This window comes from Camelus ferus, chromosome 10 (genome assembly GCF_009834535.1).
Source record: "Camelus ferus isolate YT-003-E chromosome 10, BCGSAC_Cfer_1.0, whole genome shotgun sequence".
Lineage (NCBI taxonomy): Eukaryota > Metazoa > Chordata > Mammalia > Artiodactyla > Camelidae > Camelus > Camelus ferus.
The window spans coordinates 18,966,593-18,984,150 of NC_045705.1; the positions used below are offsets into that span (position 1 = coordinate 18,966,593).

At 34.3% G+C, this 17,558-nt stretch overlaps 1 protein-coding gene across 1 annotated transcript in view; it reads right to left on the reverse strand.

Moving 5' to 3' along the window:
• Nucleotides 1-17,558, reverse strand: part of DCDC1 (doublecortin domain containing 1) — a 381,196-nt gene that overhangs the window by 336,237 nt on the left and 27,401 nt on the right. The window contains exons 4-6 of the mRNA XM_032488403.1: nt 8,418-8,687; nt 7,037-7,193; nt 6,394-6,556 (exon numbers count right to left, since the gene is read on the reverse strand). Coding sequence (XP_032344294.1) covers nt 6,394-6,556; nt 7,037-7,193; nt 8,418-8,687 — 590 coding nt within the window. The remainder of the gene's footprint in view (nt 1-6,393; nt 6,557-7,036; nt 7,194-8,417; nt 8,688-17,558) is intronic.

Sequence of the window (17,558 nt, forward strand, 5' to 3'; positions counted from 1 at the left end):
AGTTCGTATGAAAAGCTGGTGGAAATGTGTCCAGCAAGAGATGGAGCAAAAGAAGGACAATAGATAAAGAGCAGGTGGAAATACAGTGCTTTAGACACCTATTAAGATACAGCAAGCTTTTACACACATCATCTTATTTCCTCCTCATAATAACACTGTGGGGTGTTCACTATCGGACTCAATTTGTGGATGAGGAAACTGAGGCTTAGAGAGCTTAATGGACTTGTCCAGGTTCACAGAACACTTTGCTTCCCTGGCAGTGATGAAGAAAGCAGTGACAAGTGATTTTGTTGTTGTTTTCCTGAACCCAGGCAGCTATTCTGGGAAGGTAAGAGTAGACACAGGGCTCTGATTAATAGCAGATCTTAATAGCATTTGGAATCTTAGTTATGTTTATGAAATGCTATTCCCAGTGTTCTGTTTAGACTAGGGTTTACAGGTATTTAATTTTCAAATAATTTATCTTTTATTTTTTTAGAAAAATAAGATAATATCCAATAATTCTTTAAGACATTATGACCTCTATTTTATAGGTAAGGACACTGAAGTGTAGACCAATCAGCCCAAGGTCATATAACATGGACTAGAATCTTGCAAGATCATCTGCATTCAAGCCTAGTGTTCTTCCGACTAGATAATAATGCATTTCTCATGCCTCTCCTAACAGATGTCTGAAAGCGCAAAAAGGAATCGCTTGGAAGGAAAAACCCCTGAAAGAGTACATATAGAATATATAAATGAATTCTCAGGTGAAGTAACAGGCAGAGTAAGTAGACAACTGCCTAAAAGATTTGATTTAAAGGTCACCGCAAATGCCTATTTCAGTTTTTAAATTCTCTCCTTTTGTTTCCATGACATTATTTGTTCTTACGATACCACTCTTTTTATTTCCTTTATAACACATAACACTGTCAATAAACAATTTCCTTAGTTCTCCGTGTGTTTATGTCTATTGCTCCTTCCATCGTATTAGAACCTAAGCTCCATGATACCTCTGTCTTGTTCACACCACACCCTAAAGGCTTCAAGCAATGCCTGGCACACTGAAGGGACTCAATAAATATTTCTTGAGGAAATGACCGAATGAATGAATGCTCTCTCTTTAACTATTCTCTGCCTCCTTAGACAGGGAACCAACATTTTTAAATTATCTCCCACATACTCTCAGCTCTAGTCAGGGAGATAGTCTCTCTATCCACTTTTACCCAAGTAGCAAACAACTGAAGGTAATAAAGACAGCATTTGTAACCCTTCTGAGTTAATATCCTAGTAAGAATTAATTTATCAGATTTCTTTGCAGCTGTGACAGAAAGACCTTCCCTCAAACCCTTAAGGTTAGATGTGATCCCATAAACAGACATTTCAAAAATGCTAATATGGTACATATATCAAATATTATGTAATGTGCCCAGAAAGGTCTAGGGTAGCAGCCCATAATCAAACACATTATTTTCAACAAAACATCAAATATTTATACTAAATAAGTTTCTGCTATCAAATGAGTTATGAAAAAAATTGTTCACTCATCTACAATTTTGGATTTTGGAATTACATACAAGACTGAGGACTTGTAGCACTAACTCAGGGGTTGTAAGGAGAGAGTGTAATACACTTCAAGCACGTGCCGAGTGCATGGCATGCAGAAGGTATTCAAATTATCAGCACAGTTATAGATTTGCTGGCATACATATATACATAGTGCAGACTATGTACATATATACAATATATACAATTCAACAATTCATGAATATGTTAAAAATTTGGATCTTTTCAATTTGATATTTTGACAATATAAGGAGATGCTGCCACATGCATGCTCTAAATTTTCCTATTGGCTAAGAATTTTTTTTTGGCGGGGGATATCCATCTCTTGCATCTTCAGACCTACATCTATTTATAAAGTAAAGATACTGTACATACTTATTTATAGGTTTAAAAGTTTTAGATAAGGAAATACATAAAATATACACTTACAGTTTTACCCTGACTTGTAGAAATAGATAAAAGAATCTTGTGCTGTCTCAGAAGGGAAGTTTTTTTTCTGAACATAATATTTTCCTGCTTTTGGGTATATGCAGCTAAATGGGCGATGAGCTGGACTGACCATCTCACCTAAAACATATACTATTGAAACAATAGAGAATTTGGGAACACCCACCCTCCTGCTGTAGCTGCCCAAATTAAGTAGTGTCACCCTATATGTGAGGATCACAAAGCCTAGTATTGGCTTTGGCAGGATCAAAGCAGCCAGTGGTGTGGACAGCACCAGAACACTGTCTTGAGATCCAGTAACAAGAACAGCAAGGTGTGATGTGGGTACTGGGTCACTCCTTGAAACTTGTGCTTTGAACACAACCCTTTAAAAATCAACAAATTCAGAAGACATATAATGGAACAGAATATAATGCATGAATCCAGGTTCATTAAACTAATGCATTTTTTGAAAAACAAAATATGACAGAACATTTCATTACTGACGCAGATATGAGAAAAAGTGTTATGCTGTTATTTAGAATGTGTCTTGTGTGTCGTGGAATTGAAATATTTCCAAATCATCAATAATTAAAATGATGAGAATCCATCATTTCACTGACATTTACTTCTACATGAAAAGATGGCCTATTTTAAATGTGCTCACACATATTCTTGTCAATCACAAGCTGTCACAGCAAATTATTTCATTTTGTAGATCACATGGCAGTTAGCAGAAATCTCAAGGTTTAAATTTAGATCTTAGGTGTGGTATCAAGAATTCTTTTCATGGATTTTTTTTCTGTGACTACATTTTCACAATACAGTATATAAAAGATGTAAAAATCCTATTCATAATACTCAGTTTCACTTCTGGTTAACAAAACTCCGGACTGAAATGAATCACTGTAAATGATAACTCTGAAAGCAAAATAGTAGAATAGGATATATAGGAAAGAATAGAAATATAAAACTAAAAACAATTTTAAACAATCAGAACTCCATACAATGCAACCTGGACTTAATGAGTTGGGTCCAAACAGTTTTTCTCCCTCATTTTCTTTAAGACATTTAATCAATTACAGGGCAGGAACCATTTCTTATACTAGGTTTACATTGCCTACAGCTCCAAGCAGTTATAAAGTTGCTCATGAACCCGATGAATCTGATGCAGGAATCTTCACTGTGCCACCATTAAGCAGAAGATTCAGGAAACTGGATAAAACCTAAACTACATGACCGTGAATCTGAAAACTTTAAAAATGCCTCTTCAAACAATTCATTAACTACATCTTTGCAGTTCTAGTGGAATCATTAATAAATCTCAGAATCTTCAAATGCCAGAATTATAAGACCTAATAAGACAGTTGATCTTCATCAACAGTCTTTTTAAAAACTCTTCCTGTTTTTCCCACACACGATTAATCTTTCTGCTTAGGCATTCAACTTCAAATGTAAGAATTATTCTAATATTGCATTTTCAACAGGGAATGCTTCACGTCAGTCTTGACCTTGGTTTGACCTCTTTATGAAAGCTTTGTGTTTGGAGGTATGTGATGAATAGCTCTCCCGCTTTCTATTAAATCCTGTGCCATTGGTTGTCAACAGCGATGCTCAAAAAGGGTAGTAAACTGGTTAAAAATCAGAGATGTTCCGCAGGTCTTTTTCTACCTTAGTAAATCTGGAAATAATTCTGAGGCAATTTCTACTATCTACACTGCTTTTTCAAAGAATAAGAAAACAATGAAGTATGAAAATATAATTCCTAAAATATAGACTTATTTGGCCTTCCTGTGACAGAAATAAAGTAACTTTTCCTTTGAAGGACCCAAAGTTTTGGTTTAAAATTTTTTTTTTAATTTAAAATCAGAGATGGAATAATGAGAAAAGAGAAATCAGACTATGAGTTCCTTTTTTAAATCTGCCTCTGATCTGGCCTAGTACCTGGAACATAGTAGGCTCTCAATGAATGTTTGCTTAATGAATGAAAACCAGTATTTTAAAATAATTACCAGTTACTAAATCTAATGACTGTTGGTTAATTGTACATAAAATATTCATGCTCATTTGGAAAGATACAACAGTACACCAAATTCTGCCGGGTATTTTCCTCCTATTTACCTTTAGAAAATACAATTTTCCAACTTCTGAGAATGTCTCCTCAATCTAAATTTATCTACCACCTTCAAAGCTAGTCATATGTTTTATTTTTATGGTACAAGCATGACAACAAGTTGGTAAATTATTGATTATCTATAAAACTCATGCAAGAAAGGTAATTTTAACCTGACTTGAAAAAGTATGTGTGAATATTATATATAAAATCTCCCCATACCCCTCTCAAATTATTTAAGTTAAAAATTACCAAATATATGTATATTTACATACAAATATAATATTTATTTGCATTTGTATTCTTGTTTTGAAAGAAACCAAGTATCAGGCTTTAGGCTTATAGGCTTATCTATGAGCTTAACTTAGATGAGTGGCTTTTTCCCCGTTACACTTATCTTAAGTCTTTTTAATGGACATGTGATATGCTAGTCTGTGTCCAAGCTCACCTACAATTTCTTTTCTCAAAAGACAAGGCACATCTGCCACCTGCTCTACTCCGTGTCCCAGCAACAACTGTCGAGCAGCATAAAGATTGATTATCAGTCAAAAACCATTGCACAACACCAGATTTTGGTGGGTTAAGCTTGCTGATCCAGCAAGAGATGGTGTGAAATTTTCAGGAGTGTGTGCCAACATTTTGGTGCTAAAAGAACAGCAGTGCATGTCACAGTGAAACACAGCCAAAGATATGCAGACAAAGCAGAGAAGTTTTTTGTTCTAGACTTGGCTTTACAAGGATAGAGGAGAAAACAAAAAGTAGGAGGAAATTAGCTTGTACATTTAAAAATCATCCACCAAGCTTAGTGATGTGTATAATATTGTTATTTTAGGCATACATGTCCAGGAGGTTTTCTAAGAAGCTTAGCTGTAAATCATTTTCATATATCTCTTCTATAATACCATTATCATAAGAAAGGCAAGTCCTTCTTATTAATAAAAATAATCAAGGATTTTAAGGAAGCATTCATTACGTATGTATCTAAATATTAAAAAGTCACAGAAACATTTACCCACAAAGACTCATGCTGTTATAGAAGCAGAAGATTCAATGAATACAAAATAAAGGCAGCATATTTTAAAGTTACAGCAAAATTTGAAAAATATTAGGTCTACACTACCATATGGGTCATTTTCAAGGAGCACTGTAGCAACAAGTTTCTTTACCAGGGCCAAATTACCTGGAACTTTCTACTGAATTCAAGGAATTATTTATTTCCTGATGACCAAGTGTTCTTAAAGAGATGGAAATCCTAGTATTTTACATAATAACATTAACAGAGGAAGAGTTTTCATCACTTAGTCTGTAATGAACTCTAGAATTACTTTTCTTCTACTTATGCAATTACCGCCTAGACTTGCCTTTGGTTTACTGGCTTTTCAGCAGTTGCAGAAAAAAATACTTCTAATAAGGGTATAAAATGCACAGGAGAGTATAGCAGTTAGATACACTGAATTTGTATGGCAAAGTTCTTATGTCATTTAAATGTGATTACCATATATAGCACTTGATAACAGACTCTGGGTATGACATGCTTGGAAGAATATTCTCCAGATAGTGGTACTTTTATTTCTCTCTTAAAATGTATTCTTTCCCACTGAAGAAAAAAATTTTTTATCTTAGAAAATCTCTGCATTTCTGAAATGTTAGAAAAAAGGGACTTTTTAAAAAGACCTCACCTGCAAATATGTTTAAAACAGAAATATTTATATTTTGCATAAAACTTATGTTATTACAACATATTTTATATATATGTAAAATACAAAATATATATCTCAAGGCCAAAAGTAAAGCTGTAGCATTTATCTCATGAAAAATTTTATTAGGAAAATCACATGTATATAAGAATTACATGTTAATTACTGGTCACATTTTCATAATTATGTTAATGCCATCTGAAAAAAGACCAAGAGTGTAAATGAATAAATGATACTTGAAACTTTGGACTATTTTCTGAGAGAATAAGTCTAATGAATTATGTCTGTTGGGTGTCACAGAAACTAAACAGTAAATTCAATAATCTCTGATTTAATTTATTATATTTTCACCATTTAACCTCCTGCAGGCTCCCTAATGTCTATTCAGATCTATATTAAATTAAGCACCAATGCTAATGAAGGGCAATAAACGTGGCTGTCAGTGGATTTTTCTTTCATTAAGCACATTATCCTCTTACTGAGCTGTAAATGCGTAAACATTAGTTTTGTTAAACCATGCAAAAAAGACAGGATGAAAATCATTTTTTAATTGCACCCCTTAAGCAATTTACCATGTGTGGGGATAGGGGCTTTTTTTTTTTTCTTTTTTACCTTTAACTTTTTTGAATGGATCTGAAAAGGGTTCTCCCGTTGAAACATAAATGTCGGCTTCATGGGGTATATCTTCAGGTTTGAGGGCTTCAGTGCCGTCTGCCAAGAACACTCGTCGTGCGGCCATGTTCAGATTCAGCTTTTCCGTACACTCCTCCAGCAGCTAAAAGACAGCAAGAGGTAAGAGAAAGGGATTTATGACAAAGAAAGTAACACATTTCCACTAAACAAAAGGTGCAATGATCAAAACAGAAACCTACGGAGCCGCTTGCCAAGTTAAGTAACTCAATAATTCCACCAATATGTTTTTTTTCTAGCAGATGAAAATACACAAATAGGTAAATCACAACACTGAGAATATTTGATTGTCTAATTCTAGTCCTTGAATGTTCCACCATTTTAATAATGCTACAAGGTATAGAGCCATTGTATCTGTTTAATTAAAAATATTAGTTATATATTGATTTAAAAAAGGAAAAGAAGGAAATGCCTGTGAGATCTATGTATATACAGCATGAGCAATGTACAGATTCAGATTACTAGGAAGAAAATTTTTAAACAGTAAATGCCATCTTTCTCTTTTTTGTATATAAAGAGAGTAAGGGAAGAAATAAAGCACTGAAAACTTTTGGATGCTAGTTACCAAGGTGATGGTTGGTACAGTAACTTTGGCAAAGACTGTTCTAGATCCATTTTTGTAAGCTGTTACTCTAATCACTCTGGGCTGAAGTTTGTGTCTTTGAGACAATCTATGCCAATTCTGGTCTGACTTAAATTTTAAAGAAGAGAACTCTGCAACTCTGAAAGGAAAAACACACAACAAATGATTCACGTGAATTAGCAGAAACAATTAAGTAAATATTATCCTGGATATTTTCTACAGATATAAGCACTAAGGATTTTTTTCTAAGTATTCCTCAAAAAAAAAAAAACTTTATAGGATAAGATTGCCCGTATGTATTTAAATATTTTAAAAAATTTAATACAGGACATTCGCCAAAACTTCTCATGTAAAACACATATCTCAGAATAAACCACTTAAATCTTTTTACTTATAAAACATCACAATACTCATTTAAAAATTATATATATATATATATATATATATGCTATATTCTAATAGCAAAAAACAGTAATATGGTCTTACCATCATGAAATAATAAATGGCTAAGATTTTCCCTTAAGTTTTGATGTTTATAGAATTTCTTTGATTTTTTTAAAAAGATTTGAACTTCAAATAGATCATAACTAAATTTTTTATTCTTAAGTCAGTTTTATTGCTTTCATTTTAGATTGCTTGGGGGCAATAAGAGAGTATTTCTAAGTTCCATCTTCAGTCAAAATCAGTTTCAATCCTTACTATGTTTCTCAGCAAAAGCACATGGTGGATGGCTAACATGTCATATTTTGTATCTCAGAGTCCTCTAACTATCCCTATTAATTCCTCATGCTACAGTAGCAAAGTAAACATTCTAAAATAAAAATGTAAAGTAAATTAAAATCACAATATATCCACCTATTCGAACATATGAAAATAATGTATGTTTCTTGGTTTCATTTTTATTTTTATCAACAGTTTCTTCTACCCATAAACTCTTAGGTTAACAGTTTATAATAACAACCCTGATGTGAAGACATATACACAAAATGGTTTTATAAGTTCATTTCAATTTGATTTTATTTCAAATATTGGTTAATATCCAAACTATGCATTTCTATTTTTAAACAAATATTTGGTAAACCAAGATATTTCATGGCCTTAGCCTGATTCTGCTTCAACTATTCTTTTCAGAGTTTCATATTAACAAGGTTCAAGTGTATCTCATGTTTTCCACAAGTGTAATTAGCAACATTCTACTCAGATGCTTTCAAAGGAAAAAGGTAAACAAAACAAAAACAGAAACAAAACCCTAGAGAGATGTTACATTTTAATGTCGAAATAGTCAGCTGAATCACTATAAATTTTGCTCAAAAGAAAAGGCTCCAACAGTCAGTTAAAAAGAACAGAGAACCGCTTTGATTACCTCAGTTGACCCACTGGAGCAGTGACAGGTCTGTTTCTCTTGGATGCTGATATAAAACAAGAATTGTTTTTACTGTTTGATTTGTAGCTATCTGGATCTGATATTTCATCATCACTATGATCTGATGCTGTTTGATGTGTGGAGCAATCTTGAAGTCCTGACCCTTCTGATACTGCCACTGAATGCAAAAGTCTGTTTAGGCCAAACTGAGGTTGCAAATAATCTTCAGTAGTTTTAATGACTGCTTTTGCCTGGGATGACATAAACCTCCTGAAAGAAACAATGCATGGACGAACACAGAGAACTGATTTGTAATCAATTATTAACAAATACAACATAAGAACTAATTGTGTGCTGTGTGCTAGACAAAACACCACACACTTAGCGAGTATTTTACTTAATCCATCTAATATCCTTGGAAAGTAGATACTATTTTTATCCCCATTTTATAGATTTAAAAAATTGTGGCTCAGAGAGACTAATTAACTTGCCCATGCTCACACAGTCAATACTGACTGGGTGGGAAATTGAACCCAAGGTGACCTAAAACAAAACTCACACTCATAACCATTAAACTTAATTGTTTTACTTAATTAAACCAAGGAAGAAAAATTGTGTAATGTTTGAAGCAATAAGTAAAATTTAAAAATTCTTAGATTCATTTATTAAACACTAACACTCTAAGTATTAGGAAATATAAAAATTAAAGAGATGTGGCTCTGACCCTCAAGAAAGTTGCAAACTATCCCCTAACACAGAGTATATGTTAAATAAACTACTTAGAACTATGAGTGTATGTTAAATTTAAATGCAAAAAGAATTCCTTGAAGGCAAACTTATGTGGATTGGAATAAAGTTGGTAAAGGCTTTGGCACTACAAATCATATATCTCCTTCAGTCTCTGAGGAATTGGGACAGTTGGTTACCCTGCCTGGTATTTAAGTTGAAAGACTAGTATTTCGATGAACTAAATACTTGAATAGGGGACCATATGACCTGGGATGATGTGTAAACATATGCAAATACCAAGTTAGGAAGATAGAAAAGATATAGTTTGCTGGCATGATAAAATGAAACAAGCTTTAACATATTTGAGAATATCGAGCTGTGTGATGGTCAGGCATAGAGGGTAGTTAGTTTCCATGTGTTACTATAATTGGGACTGTTTTTATACAAACCACATATATGCCTCTTTCCAATCTTCTAGTTCCTTAGTAGTTCTTATACATAATAATAACCCCCCAACACAATTATAAAATAACATATACTTAGTGTGGAAAGCTTGACACAAACAGCCCCTCCTCCAAATTTTTCTCATCCACAACTGTCATTATAATCACAATTATATCTTCTGGCCGATCTTTTCTATGTTCACAAGTGTGTAAAATGGTTGATTATTTCCTCTGAAAAAATCAAAGGTAGTCACGTGCCACGGAGAAAATGGATGTGTGAGGATGAGTATAGACACAGCGGAGCTAAAACACTGGCATCCAAGCAGCTGTATTTTGTTATTGTTGTGTTGCTGTCATCACATTTTCTGTCCAAGTCTGCCCTAGACAGAGCATAGCACTGGGAAGAGGAATGGCCTTCCTGCTCTCTGAGAATCCACCCAGGTTTAAAACTGTAGCAAACAGCATCCAGGATGGATCACTGGACTTCAGCTCTGACAGAGGTGGAACCTCCCTGCAGACCACCTGGGCTACTCAGAAACTGATGGCAGTGGTGAGTGGTGGCATGTGGCAGCAGTCATGTCACATTGGCGGTGTTTCTGCAGCAACAGCCATGACTCTGCCCATGGTCACCAAGCTCTTCAACCTGGGGGAAGAGCCATAAACAGCCAGGAGGAAAGATCTGCAGATCTCATAAACACTGCCCGGTGCCCAGAAACAGTTACTTGGAAAGCAAATTCTCAGGTAAAGAAAAAAAAGGAATTCTCTTCTTAAATGCAGAATGAGGTGTCTTTCTTTTACAATGAATGCATTTTGTTTACTGTCAAATATTTTTACAAATATACTAATGACTTTATTAACTAAACCTAACCCGTTATCCCACCACCAACAATGCAAAAGGTTATTTTTTTCCATATTCCAAAGTTTCAACCTCATCATACCTGTAATTTAACACTTCATCTTTTTTACTTAAAACTGTTTTATAACCATTTTCAGATTGCTATATGGTATTTACAGATTTTACTGGAATGTAATATTTAATCAAATATATTTTGCTTTCTTCAACTGAGTCGTTTAAGGGTTGTCCATTATTTTTGTCCGTTGGCATACCTTCCCCCGTATTCTGGTAACAGCACTTGCATCCTTTTAGGAAATTATCCATTCTTATCCCTCCCAACTCCACAGGATTCTGGTAGGGTTAGGAAAGTAAATTATGTGAAATTTACCTAGTAAATGGTAGAAAGAATTAAACTTTATGGTTTTAACATATATGTATTTATTATCTGCTTTTCTCTAGTAATTTAGGGGAAAAAAGGGGAGTTTTCATGTTAAAGTCACTATTGGTCTTCAGGTTAGATTTGTTTTATCAGCGTTGATGACAGGTTTGCACTAGTTCTTATGCACTATTGAACTCTTCTTTCTTGTAACAACTAGATGTGTTTCCTAGTCATTGTGTGTGAGAAGGTGATCACAGAAGCTGGCAGAGCTAAACTGTCCCACATGGAAGTTAAACCCACACACGTGGTTTGTTAAATTAATGCTGGAAATGAGGGTGTTAAGATCTTTCAGTTTGCAAGGAACAACAATGCATTTGGGTTTCAGGTGACAGCTCGAGCTCATAACTGGATACATAGAAAGTTAAGAAAGGAGATAAAACCATTCCAGGAGAGCACAAGGAGAATTAGATCATCCATTGCTCTCTGTGACTTCAGAACAACTAAAGTAGACTGCCACATTTTTCGACTTAGTAACCTCCTCTTTCCTTCTGTGTCTCTTTCCTCTTTCTACTCCATATTGTCTAACATACCTCTACCCTCCTCCTCACCCCTCATGGCTTCTGTTAACTTCCTCTATGTGTCTCCCACACTACTTTCTGCAGACTTTCTCTGTATGACATATTCAATTCCCCCAAAAGTTTAATTTTATTGCTACCCTGTATAGGACACCCCTGTTGGGTAGAACTCTCAAGCTGGGTAACCTCATAAGCCACTGGCAAGCCTGTGGATGGGAAAGTACCTATCAGTGGCCCAACAAGCTATGGATAGGACAGTAGGATAATAAGATACAGAGAAGTGAGAGTAAAATGGGTCTCAGGTGCCTCCCAAAAGAGAAAAAAATAATTGGCAGGGGACTTGCATGGCTTATACTGAGATAAGCGGAGACATTATAAATTTGATTGATTGAAACAGTACTCACTAAAATTCATCACACAGTTTAAATTACTACCATAAGTATTTAACAACTATTCAAAGGCTGCTGGGATTCTTCTGATTATTTTAATATTAGTCATTCACTTCTAATCGTAGAGAAATATAAGAATGCAATATTGTGATTGTAAGCCCAATCTCTGGACCATCTGGCCCATTAGTTTGTTGTCAGTATTGGCACAAAGGGATGTGGGTTGCAAGAAGGGATTGTCCTCTTTGATGCCAAACTTCAGGGTAAGCAAATAACTGCCAGCATGATTATTTCATCATCATAATATAGGAATTTATTCCCCTCTCAAAATCCTCCCCATTTCTGTTCTGAAAGTCCTCAAAGTAGTGCATTATAAATTCTTTAACAGTGCCTTCTGAGTCCCTATAAAGACCTGCTGGTAACAGTAGTAGCTGTTCATGTCACCACCTCACTGCTACCACTGCCCATCACAAGAGCAATGAGGTCCACGCAGAGGTGGTGCCTGGTAGTATTCCCAAAGATTCTGGTGCTTGGAATGTCAGAACAGTTCAGTGCAAGAGTGGGAGGAAGAGACACTTCTCTCTCCCTATTTTATACTAAGTCACTTAGACCCTAAAGCAGCTGAAGTTGGAGACAAAGTTCCAAGGAGTCTTCATTGAATAGTTTCATCAGCTTTTAGCTTTACCTGCTCAATTATAGGGACTCCAGCTAGTCCACAGGCCAGGCAAGGAATAAATAGTGTATCATAGCCTTCACATTGATAATAATAGTACTATTATTAGTAGTTAATACCTACAAAGCATTTATTGTGACAGTCACTGTTCTAAGCACTTTCCTTATATTTACATTTAATCCTTATAACGGCCCTATATTATAGTCCTCCTTCTATAGATGAGTAAACTGAGGGCTACAGTAACTTGCCAGAGGTCACACAGCAGGCAGATGTCAAAAACAGGACTCAAGTCCAGGTACTTTGGCTCCACAATATCTGTATTTAACCATCATCCTATAGCATTATTTCCATTAACCCTAACATTTCCTTATTTTCCATCAGTTAGAAAATTGAAGTTCCTATTCAGAACAGTTCAAAAAAAAGAAGATTGCTTCTACAAGAGGAATTGAAATTTAAAATCTGAGAGGGAAATGATGAGGCGGGCAGGGCAGGCAAGGAGGCAGTTCTGCATTAGCAGCAGTGAACCAGCCGTACTCTTTAATTAATACAGCTCTAATACCGAGATCGTGAGTCACCATAATTGTAGTCTCCCTGTTTTTCATTCTTTCTCTTGTTTCTCCCTACCTTTTTTATTTAAAAGACCCTTTTTCCCCTCTGCAAAAACCTCTTAGAAATCCCATGACATTCAGATTTATTAAAGTGAACTTTCCTCCACCTCCAGATTTATATATATCTTTTTTTTTTAATGGAGTTATACTCAGTTTACAATGTTGTGTCAATTTCCAGTGTAGAGCATACTTTTTCAGTTACATGAAGATACATATATTCATGGTCACATTCTTTTTTGCTTTGCGCTACCACAAGATCTTGTATATATTTCCCTGTGTTATACAGTATAATCTTGTTTATCTATTCTACATATGCCTGTCAGTATCTACAAATATCAAACTCCCAGTCTGTCCCTTCCCACCTCCCGACTCCGGCAACCACAAGTTTGTATTCTATGTCTATGAGTCTGTTTCTGTTTTGTATTTATGTTCATTTTTTTTTTTTTTTAAGATTCCACATATAAGCAATCTCATATGGTATTTTTCTTTCTCTTTCTGGCTTACTTCACTTAGAATGACATTCTCCAGGGACATCCATGTTGCTGCAAATGGTGTAATGTTGTCATTTTTATGGCTGAATAGTATTCCATTGTATAAATATACCACATCTTCTTTATCCAGTCATCTATTGATGGACATTTAGGCTGTTTCGATTTACATAGTTATCTTCCTTCTAAAGACAGTTTTTGCCTTTTGAGAATTTAGCCTGTTTACATTTAATATCTATTCACACAGTTATGTCCTTCACCAAGACAGTCTTTATCCTTTGAGGGTTTACTTTACCTTCTTATGAGTTATTTTCCATTTTTCCTGTTTTACATTCCTTTTCATTCTCTTATTTTCTTTTGGGTTAAATAATACTTCTAAAAAATTATTTCATGTTCCCTTTTACTAGGTTGTATGCTATACATTGTTTAACCTTATTTTTAGTAGAAACACTAGATATTACAATATAAATCTTATCTTATTGAAGTTTAATATAAATTACTAATTTACTGCTTTCCAGACAATGCAAGAACCTTAGAACATATATCCCTTTATTGTTGCTTCCTTGGGCTGATGATAAATATTTCCTTATTCCACTTTTCATGGATAGGTGCATCTATCTTTCATGGATCCCAGTTTTATGCAGAATACTCAGCTCCAAAATTCTGCTTACATGAATTTGAGGCTTTGCATCCTGTCCTTTCAGTTTCTTATGAATTATTAATTAAATAAATTTTATATTGTAATTTATTTTAAGATCTATATTTTGTTATATCCATTTTTAATAAAATTTGATAAGTTGTTATGGAAGTTTTCTTGGACTTTGTTTTTCCCAAAAGATACTGAATTTGGTTTAGTGATATGATCACTTTTATTACTGGCTTATCTACAGTTTCCATGAATGGGTGTAGGAATTCCATGTGGAATCCTAAGCCAATTGTTTTAGGAAATAGTCCTTTATCCAAAAAATAACTTCATTTTGTCTTCAGTTACTGTTAAGGCTTTCTACCACAGTCTAAAACCTGGACTAATTTTATAACACAGATCTTCCTTTTAACTTTACTATGTCAGTCTTTTTAACCTTGTCCTGAAGTCTATGATAAGTCTCTCCTGTGAGTCTTTCATTGTATCTGTAAATACACATATATACACAGATTTCATATATACACAGATTTCAAATAGTTCCTTCTTTAGTAATATTTCCATGCTACCTTCTTGTATAAAAATATACTTCCTTCCTGTACATTCTCATCTGGCCTGGTATCCAGATTTCATAGCTGGAATTGCTATATCTCATTGGTCCTTTACTACCATCTAAAATGCTAGACCTCAATTTCTGTCAAATATTCTAATTCATCATTGTATTATTTATTCCTTTACCATTGGTAAAAATCATTTTTACCACTGGCAAAAAGCATTTTTTTCCAGCTTGAAACTTAAAATCCACTATATTAGGTTGATAGAAGAACATCAATCACACTACTTTAGAAATGCACCTTCTTAAGAAATATCTATCTATCTATCTATCTATCTATCTATCTATCTATCTATCTATCCTTATTAGTTTTCTATTGCAATCCAACGGATTACTGCAAACTTAGTGGTTTCAAACAATACCTATTTATTATAGCAGCTTCCGTGGGTCAGAAGCCTGGACAAAGCTTAGCAGGAGTTTCTGCTAAGGATCTCATAAGGCTGAAATCAAGGTGTCAGCTAAGGCTGCAGTCTCATCTGATGCTCAGTGTCTTTTTCCTCCCTCATTCAGATTTTGCCAGAATTTAGTTTCTTGGAGCTACAATACTCATAGTCACTATCATCTTCTTTGAGGCCAGAGGAAGTCACCTTTCTGAATTTTCTGTCTCTGATCTCTAAACTATCATTTAAGAGTTGATCTGATTAGGTCAGTCCTACCCACAAAAAAATCTCCCCTTTGGTTAACTCAAAGACAACTCATTATGTACCTTAACTACATCTACAAAAATTTCCTTTACCATATAATGTAACCTAATCATGGGAGTGACGTCCCATCATATTCACAATCCCACCCACACTCAAAAGGAGGGAATTATACCAGACATATATACCATGGGAGTGTGGGGTGGGGGGTAGATGGAGGAGTGGAGGGAGTGGGGGACCCCTAGGGACCATATTAAATTTTTCCCTACCAAACTAGTTATACAATTATACAGTTTTGATATTCCACTTTTTACACCAAATACAGACCTGAATGTTTTATTTTCTGGAGAATTTAAGTGCACCTACTTAAGATTAAATTTTGTCATCATTAAATACTGACTATTTAAAAGAATACACCATAGTTTCTGGATGGCAAATCCAAAGAGTTACTCAAGAAAATGCTTTGAGAAGTGGCATTATTATTAGAATAAATTACTACTTTCTAAAGTAGATATTTTAAAGGGCAAGGTACTCACTTGGATGTAAATGTTCTGGTATATTTCCTTTAAAAAAAAAGTAAGCTACATTACTTTTAAGGTAGTTTATTGTCAGTTATTGGAAAAAGATTATTTCTTTTAGCAATTTGAATAATTCTTTAGATAATTAGGTCACAAAAAAGAACAAAGAACAAATGTGGTTATGTGTATCTATATGCATATAGACTATGTAAGTATTTAAAGATTTTATGTGTGCTTAAAGGAAGTTGAAGTAAAACATGTCAAAATTTCACCTTAAAGCAGTGTGGATAAAAACTATTGGTTAATTAAAAACTGTAAAAATTTAGGTTATTGAATCTTTCAAACAACTTCTACATATTATACAATGGATATGATAAACACAGAATTACAAAACTGGAAGGTACATTAAGAGACTAACTAGGCTTTTATACCCTTCCCTGAAACAGTATTATACCTCATTTACATATAGGCTTTCTATTATAATCACAAAGATTATCAGGGACAGATCATAAACATTGTGGAACTGGCAATGCCCTTAATATCCCAGACTAGTATATAAGTATACTTTGCTTTTTGTGATTTCCATTAAATCTAATTTACGATTTTTGTTTCATCAGGCAACGACTAAGAAAAGATGTGAGGTCTAAAAGTAGAAGAAAATATGCCCAGGGAGGAGCACAGAAAAAGCAGACAAATAGATCATGACAAGATTTAAGGTTATTACTCTAGCTTTTTCAAGAGCAATTTTTCTTCTCATTTCCTCCACTTTAATAGTAGGGGAATCTTAGTGAATCTTAGTGGCTTTTTATAGCAACTTAAAGAAAACTCCTAATAAAGACATACTTGTTAATTTCTTACTCAAGGATTTCTACCAATTGGTGCCTCTCATTGCACCCCCTGTAATATCCCTCAGCTATAATTGCACCACATTGCCTTCCATAGTTCTTACATGTGTGCCTTTTTGCTAATGGTTCACTCAGCTGATCTATGCACATCACAGTATATCTCTCAATAAGTATTTGATAAATATTAATCTGAACTCAGTGCATTTTCTAAAACCCCTTCCGTAATAACAATTATTGTCTAGTGGAAGAGAGAAATGTTGTATACATAGTCATGCATATAAATTTATAATAACTGACTGTGATTAGTACTGTGAAGTAAAAGTCTTGGTTATTATGAGGGAGAAGTTCAGGGGTTAGGAACACAGAGAAAACATCAACAAAACTGTTCAATCTGACAAGACACATGAGAGGAGTTAATCCTGCTAGACCCTAGACATTCCTTATTTCAAATCATTCTCCCAGGTCCTGTGCAAGAACTGATGTACTGTTTTGCATATTAATATGTTTGCTTTGTGATTTGTTCTGTGATTTCAGATGATTTCATATCCCATTCTGCAAGGGTAAGATCCTTGTTTTATCTCTTTTACATTGCCACAGGAACTCAACCAATGATTAATATGCAGGAATTATTCTTTGATAATTATGAACGTAAAAGTGTGTCACAAAAATGTCACTGATAAGAAAAAAACACCACTTAAAAAGTAAAATATAATGGAGCCAAAGCCAAGAGTTTTGTCATGTGATGTTGATTATTTATCTAAGAGTCAT